The sequence below is a fragment of the Mugil cephalus genome, chromosome 21, assembly GCF_022458985.1.
Source record: "Mugil cephalus isolate CIBA_MC_2020 chromosome 21, CIBA_Mcephalus_1.1, whole genome shotgun sequence".
Taxonomy (NCBI): Eukaryota; Metazoa; Chordata; class Actinopteri; order Mugiliformes; family Mugilidae; genus Mugil; species Mugil cephalus.
This window is the reverse complement of record NC_061790.1, coordinates 3,749,753-3,757,539: the sequence shown is the minus strand read 5'-3', so window position 1 is coordinate 3,757,539 and position 7,787 is coordinate 3,749,753. Positions and strand designations below refer to the sequence as shown.

Sequence of the window (7,787 nt, the reverse complement as noted above, 5' to 3'; positions counted from 1 at the left end):
CAAACTTTGTGAATGCAGATAAATCGTTTATTTTTTACTTTACAGAACAAAAACAGAACGTTTGACAAGAACGATGTAGCCCGAGATAGAGCCGGCGGTGCTGCTGCCTGCAGAGACTCATGTGACCGCAGCGCAGTGAACAGATACTAGTCAGAAGAAGCTCCAAAAACATTTTCCTTGCTCTGGTGGAGAAGTTCATGATGGGCCCATAAAGGACAAACCAAAACTTCCTACGAGTTAATGTCTGATACAAGAAATGATTCATACTGAAACATACAAATATCTATGTGAGAGTAAACTGTACAGCTAGGAATGATGACTTTCTGATTTAAAATTCTTCCAGATCAATATATCTTTATACAACTCATTATTATTATTATTATCATACAGTTGCAGATATACCGTACACTGCCAGTTAAGTATTTAACACTGTATATTTTAGCATTTTGGATTCAGTGTTTGAATTTCTGACAACGTGGACTATCCCGTCTTAAAATTAGAAAATGTAATAAGGTTTTTGCAGTGCTTTTGTTTAATATTAACGAATATTTGGCTCAATATTGAACTGAAAACTTTATACATGCCAGACTTTTCTCTTTTGTCTGGGACAGAGCAAACAGTGCCTCATAAATTGGCCAAATTAACAGATAAAATACTTGGATTGACATCACAGCTGCATTCATTGTGAACCAAAATGCTTAAATGTGCAGTGTTGAACTCATCTGCGAGTGTACGTTAACGTCAGAGTGAGCGCTGCTGGAGGTTAGGTCGTGGAGACGGTCGGCGCTGCCTCCTCCTCCTCAGAGAAGTGGGGGACGGATTTCTTGGCGACCACATTATCCAGCCGCTGGCCCATTAAATAGGGGTTGACACTCTGCAAACGGAGACCAAAAAAATAAATAAATAAAAGAATAGAAAAACATTCACACTGAGTGGGATTCTTAGCTTGTTCAGAAAATGAATCCGTCAATTTTAGAGGACGGGCTGGTGATGTGGTTTCGGAAACAGAAATAGACAGAGAAATGTTATACCCTTTTTCTTCTCTTGGGTCCTCCCTTCAGTTTTTGGTACAAAAGCTCCTTGTTCTGAAAGGAAACGCAGAAATAACGGTTCACAGCTCGCATTTTTCTCCCTAAATTACACTCAATAAACTGCCTGAATGTAGTTTCTGTTTTCAGGGAATCAAAAGACTTCAGACCAGAACAGGACACAGGCTGGAAAATGATCCACAAGAATCCGCAAATAAGTTTGTTTTTATTTATTTATTTTTTTTAAAAAAAAGCAAAAGTCTTGATCTAAAATGTTTGTTTTTTTAAAGAAAACTAAATCACTGAATAATATAATTTGCCATCAGTCTCTTCCAGCTCTTTATGTAGCCGAGTCTGAACATCTTTATTTAAATTCTTCTGCATAAAAGTATCTCCCAAATACATCTTACATAAAAAATGTTACATTAGTCAGACGAGCTGTGCAGCACATTTTAACTGATGCACCTGATGTGAAAGTTTGATTTAAACCTGAAAACATGAGGATTTGCTTCAAGCTCTTTCTACTAGACTAAATATTAGAGATTATCAAGAGAAAAGAAAATGGATTAAAATAAATCATACCTGCAGTCCTGTTCTGTATACTCTGTTGGGACAAAATGTCCTGTTGTTTAAGGGTTGCAATAAATCGAATAATCTACCTCCCTCTATAAAGGAGTGCCCCAGTCTAACCAGTCTAATCACCATCTGGTTACTCTAGTTGAAATGTGCAACAGGGCTAAGTCCAATAAGTATGGGTATATGTATGTGCGGTATATACTGTGGAATAGGACTATATGCAATAATGGGTTATGTACAGTCTGAATCGTGTGCATTTTCCTTTTCCTGTCTTGGTCACTAATAAATGGATACTCATTTTTTGTCCCACTGTAATTGTCTGTGTTTGTATATTTATTGCCAAGTCTGTTTTTTTGTTCCTCCCAGGGTATTTTCTACATTTTATTCAATGTATTTTCCTTCTCCTCATGTTTTTATGAACAGGGACAACAGCTCAGCTGCAATCTTTATGGCATATTTACATTATTTACAGTGTTCATTAATATGCTCTGTCCTTAATTTAAATAAAGAATAATGATTAAAAAAAAAAATAACATACTCACCCACTTTGCCAGGGCTGGGTAGTCATGCTCTGGGTCAAACAGGTGCTGATGTTTCTGAAACTCCCTGCTGAACTCGGCCGTGTCGGGGGCGTTCTCCAAACACCCGTCTGCTGCTGCAAACGCACGAGAGAAGGGACACATCAGCTGTTATCTAGGAAAGATATCTGTGACACAGAAAAGGTCAGCAGATGATTTTTAACGTTTCAGGAAGTCATTAGCTTTAGTTGTAAAGGCGTCGGCCCGTTAATTAATGAGGGCTTCTACCCGTCTTCCCGAGTGGACAAGGGTTTGGAGGGTCTGGGTAGCCGTGGTCGTCGCTGAAGTCTTTGGGAACGTTGTCGCCTGTCAGCTCAGCCACTATGTTGGGGATGTTCCCATAAGGGCCGAGGTGCTGCAGGCCCTCATGTGCACCACCTGGTGGGGGAAACGGGAGCTGCAGTCAACATAAAACACTACATGCAGAGACAGGTGACAAAAACGATGCACTCTACATAATAGGCGTTAACATCTTATCATTCCAGCCTTTTTGGTGGAAAAAAAGCGTATTTAGGACGTAACCAAAGTAAATTTAATGCTGTGAACAACATCTTGGAGCTATTTTGAAAGCAAAGACTCTTAAGTTTCGATCAAAGAAGTCAGAATCACTAAGTGGTTTTGTTCTTGAGTGATCAACATTGGAACAGTTTAAAAAAAAAAAAAAAAATAGTTGGGTTCGCCTGAATTTTTGTTCCTATAATGACTTTTATCAATGAAATCTTTAGAAAATGACATATTGCATCGTGCAACATTCACTCAAACACAGGTTAGAGCTCTGATTGGTTCAAAAAGCTACTGCTGCCCCATATAACACCCAGCAGAATGTTAAAGGGTTAATAAATATAATAATGCATGTTCACATTATAGGTTTTATTGGTTGTTTAAGCTCACACTATCAACTATATACAGTATATCACTATATACAATAAGCACAGGAAAGCCCAAAGCAGGACATTCCCAATAACAAAGGTTTAGTACAGCAGTGAGTTGACCTTATCTTATTTGGGTTAATTAATCAGAATATAATTACACAAAATAATAAACGATATATTAGCGAGGTTATTTAATAAATCTCTACCCTGTATGCTCTGAGGCCCGACGATGTTGGTGGCTTGATGCGCAGGGTACTCCACCCTGGGCCGAGCGATGCCCAGCTGCTCCATGACGCCGTGCAGGAGGCGCTGGATGTCGGCTTCAGACACCTGGTCCGCCGTGCGGGGGCTGCGGGCTGAAGCCCCGCCGAGCTGCAGGCACAGCAGCAGGAGGCCGAGCAGAGACGACCGCACCGCCGAACACATTTCTGTCATCTCCACGGGGGGTGGAGGTGCGCAGAAACAGTCAACATAAATGATACAGAAGCGTGTGCAATAAACGTGATGATTAGATGATAAGGACTCGTAATATTAACAGGGGGTTAAATAAAAAATAGAGGCGTTTAATGAAAACCGTAAAAAGCTGTTGTCTAAATAGAATAGTGCGCCACTCAGCTTGTAAACAGAGTCATTAAGGTCGATGTAAATTGCACATAAAAAGCTGAAATGGTCCGAAAACCACCTTAATTCATACTACGTGTATATTAAATATCAATTGTTTGAATACATGCGTAATATCCTTGCTAGAAATGGATAATACTTCATCAAAAAGCTGATTTCTGTGTATGTTTTTCTTACCTTGTCCTCGCTGAAGGGGGAACCAATCTGCCTGCTGCTCTGGTCAAGTCAGCTAGAGAAAACCTTCATTTCCGGTTTCTAAAATAAAACCTTTCTTCCACAAATAGATCCTCGTTAAAAGACGCGTTTCACGCCGCGTTTCATTAATTTCGATTTAATTTATGAGTCTGCGTGTTTCTCTTTTTTTGTTATTCTGTAGCACTTGGGAGAAATGATTTGCGTTCCTCGCCGTTTTATTTTGAAGTAAGACACTTTATTTCCTGCGCCATCATTACGCAACGTTGATGCGATCCGCCTCGCTTCACGGTTCAGAGGCAGTTGCTAGGGAACCAGAAACCCTCCCCTCCCATTGGCTGTGGCAAAGTGGTAATTACTCCACAGCTGCCTGACAGAAAAGCACAAACCAGCGCATCTGTCCCTTTTATCCAACTTTTCTCTTTACATTTGCTGTCCGTTATATTTAATATACTATTTTATCTTGTCTCTACTTGATCCGGACACTGCCACACTCAAAGGTTTCAATAATTTGAGGTGGAAAATTGGACCCCATCATCTCCTACCATCATTTTTATTTTACTGGTATTTTTTAGAATAATCTACTGCTTATTTATTTTGTAATTTGAGGGATTTTCTCCTGTATTTTGCATCTCAGATAATCATTTTCCCCTTCATGTAAAATTATGGAAGCTTTATTTGTGCACAAGTTATGCAACATAAATATTCAGATAAATTAATTCTGTTAAAATATTAAAATTAAATCACCACTCTCGGTCGACTAATAAATATTATATAAACAAATCGGTTCAAAACTGGTGCAACCACAACAACGTTGCCGCTTTATAACGTGGAGCGTCTTCTCCACAGTGTGAGCTGCAGCTTCCCCACGGCACCGAGCACCGAGGAGTCGTCTGCTCCCTGTCCTCTGCTGATCCTCCGGAAGCTGCTCAAATGCAGGTCTCTGAAAAGGAAACGGTACAAAACATCAGATGGCGTCACCACATTATCAACATTCCTTCTGATATGATGTAATCAAGACCCTTAAGGCTCAAACTTCTTCCCGTTGGTGGTGAAAAGTGAAGCACATAAAATGAATTTACCTTTTCAGTCTCTCCTGTGACGTCTTGCACAACTCTTCGTCAACGGGATTCAAATAATCCACCGAAGCTGTTGCAGGTTTGAAACTTTGTTCTTGAGACAAATTTTAATTTCTTTACATCCACCATCAAACAGATTAATTCTCTTACATCACATACGCTATTTACCTGCAGAAGACATGCAGGTCCTAAACAGACTGATGTTGGGGAAAGTGTCCAGACCGAAGCTTCTCCTCAGAGTCGGCCTGTCTCCGGACGTGGACTCCTGGCTCCGATCGGAGGCCTTGACCTTCGACCTCGCCTGAACCCAGGGCGCCGTCTTCACAGATCTTATTCCTGTCGGAGAAATCAGAAGTCGAGAACACGCTTCAGACACAGCTTCCCGGGACGGTGATTTGTCTTTTTACCTTTGAAAGTGTGTCTTTTTCTATGTCCTCTCTTGGAGTTCACGTCTTTGAAAAAATGGCAGTTCATGAGATACTCCGTACTGTCCATCACAGCTTTAGGAATCACACCTGGGAAAAAAAAATGAAGACCATCAGAACACTGCACATTTACTTTTTTCCCCATCTTTTCCATCAACACTGAATATTTCTTCCGTTACCAAACAGACGAGGTTTTTCAATGAACGTGCGCAGGACAAGAACTCTGAGTTCAAGTCGTCCTTCAGACATTTCTGCTTTGTTTGGAGGCGGCAAAAGACACGGAGCGAAGACTGTGGCGAGGTTGGAGCCGGTCATCAAGTTCTCAGAGCATCTGAAGGACAAATATATGTACATGTCTTAGTTTGTTTTTGGAGACGGTGCCCAAAGTCTTGGTAAAAAAAAAAAAAATCATTGCGTCTTTTACTCGGGCCTATTAGGATCCAATTTCCCCACATCGTTATAATGTGTTTGTACTCGTACCTCTGGGAAACTTTGGCGAGGAAGTCAAACAGGTAATGTAGACAGGAGGAGTTCCTGGCAGGCAGCAGGCAGGACAGCAGCTGGAGGGCTGCCATCCTGTCCTGCAGCTTGGACAGGGTCTGGGCCTTGAGCAGAGCTGCGTGGATCTCGTGGGGAAGCAGCGGCTCCGGCAGCTCCCGGCAAAACTGCTTGACGAGAGTGGCCACGTCGTAGGAGAGGGCTGTGGACAGACATGCCTCTCCGCGGTTCAGCTTGGCCTAAACACAACACGGGGGCGACAGGGATTTACATGCAGCGTCACAAAATTAGTTTAAATTTATTTCTGAGTGGTGTTTTTATTAGCATCGCTGAAATAAAGCTGGATACAATAAGAAACACTAACATAATATAATTCATTAGTGAATTCACCTTTTTCTAGTTGGTAGTGATGATCGATACTGAAATGTCGATACTTCCGATAACAGATATTTGTGCTCTAAAACCGATTCTCATACCAAAATATCGATACTTTGGATACTTTAGTAATTCGAGGTAATTTCACAGTAGTTGTTAAAAAATTAAACGTAATTTATTTTAACGGTATTATTATTTTACTCGTTTCTTTTTTCAGTGTTTGAAACAACATTTTCACATATTTTGTATGATTGTGTCTCTGGTTTTTCTGTCGTTATATTAGCTCAGCTGTATAGTAAATGAGGCCACTACCTCAACACACTTCTGAGTTTAAAATAAATTACTCTGATGTCTAGTATCAGAGGTTTACCAGATATATTAGGGTGTATTTTCACAAAGTGTCAGTATCGGATCGGATACCAGGTGGTATCGAACACCACTACTCGGCAGCCGTAGCTTGAAGGAGCTGTAGTACTTACTCAAACCACCAGATGTCACCAATGTCCCAATAGAGAGTACGAACATGAGCCAGGAGGTCAAAATCTTACCCTGAGGGTCCTGACGCGAGGTAGAGAGCCCGGCTTCCTGAACAGGCCTACAGTCGCAACACGCTCCAGCAGAAACGAACATGCATCCACTAAAAAGCTGAGACACAAATCATGTGCAAAACCGTCATTTAACAAGTGACTTTTTGCCCTATGCGATATTAAAAAAATAAATAAAAATCTTCCCGGTTCTCGTGCCCACTCACCACGGTACGAGGCCAAACTCAGGTATGTATCGCCTGGGTAGGTTTTCCAGAGGAACTCCGAAGACCTTTGAACCGGTGATGATGAGCAGTCTCTCCCTTTTCTTCTCGAGGTTCTTCACAGAAATCCCGTAGAGGACTTGAAGGTGAAACTGGATCACGTTTCTGTCTGTAACCTTCATGATTTCAGCCGTTCACTGTGTCGTCATGGTCTCTGGGTGAAAGCTCACCTGTGTAAAGGAGTCAGGCTTCATTATGCTCATCTGTATCACCTGTGACGGTGGTGCATTCAGGTGACAGGAGGAAAATGGAAGAAAATAGCGCTTGATTTAAAACATAACAGTTGATCCAATTTTCAGCTACGTCCAAAGAAATGCCGTATATGTAGTAAATGTGAGACACAGACGTAATTTAGCCTTTTAGCCACATTGATCTGGTATTTTTCCACCTACATTAGTAAAATGAAGACACAAAAGGCTGAAGACAGTGTTTGAAAACAGAGAGATTTTGCACTTGTTCTACTGTTTGTGTGGCTCATTGTGGAAGGAGGCATGGGAATGTGAACTGGGAGGCATTTCTGTGAACATTCAGCACTTGGACCGTACTTATTGCAGTGTCAGGACCTCAGACTTAACTTTCTGTAACTTGACTAGACAGTTTTTTTCTGTTGGAGCAGAAGTGTTAAAAGGTTCAATCCAAATTAATTTGGATAATTTGGTCATTAACATATACTGCTTAAAACTGCTTACACTGAAATACAACTGTCAACTTAAGTCTTTCTCTCTGTTTTCTATT

General features: G+C 41.0%; 1 protein-coding gene across 1 annotated transcript; it reads right to left on the bottom strand.

Moving 5' to 3' along the window:
- Positions 1 to 5: 5 nt before the first annotated feature.
- Positions 6 to 7,254, bottom strand: LOC124999452 (neuroendocrine protein 7B2). The gene is made up of 14 exons (XM_047574369.1): positions 6,996 to 7,254; positions 6,793 to 6,889; positions 5,852 to 6,108; positions 5,551 to 5,702; positions 5,354 to 5,461; positions 5,115 to 5,282; positions 4,950 to 5,040; positions 4,715 to 4,810; positions 3,853 to 3,862; positions 3,261 to 3,489; positions 2,411 to 2,560; positions 2,147 to 2,259; positions 1,032 to 1,085; positions 6 to 874 (listed from the first exon to the last, which is right to left on the bottom strand). Exons 1-14 carry the CDS (start codon positions 7,172 to 7,174, stop codon positions 764 to 766), a joined length of 1,815 nt encoding a protein of 604 aa, XP_047430325.1. The 5' UTR covers positions 7,175 to 7,254; the 3' UTR covers positions 6 to 763.
- Between the last annotated feature and the right edge of the window lie 533 nt (positions 7,255 to 7,787).

Coding starts and splice junctions, on each gene's coding strand:
- LOC124999452 (XM_047574369.1), bottom strand. CDS start 7,174: ATGAAGGTTACAGACAGAAACGTGATCCAGTTTCACCTTCAAGTCCTC. Junction 5,041..5,114: donor GACCTGCATGTCTTCTGCAG/GTAAATAGCGTA, acceptor ATTTGTCTCAAG/AACAAAGTTTCAAACCTGCA. Junction 2,561..3,260: donor CGGGCCTCAGAGCATACAGG/GTAGAGATTTAT, acceptor TTCCCCCACCAG/GTGGTGCACATGAGGGCCTG.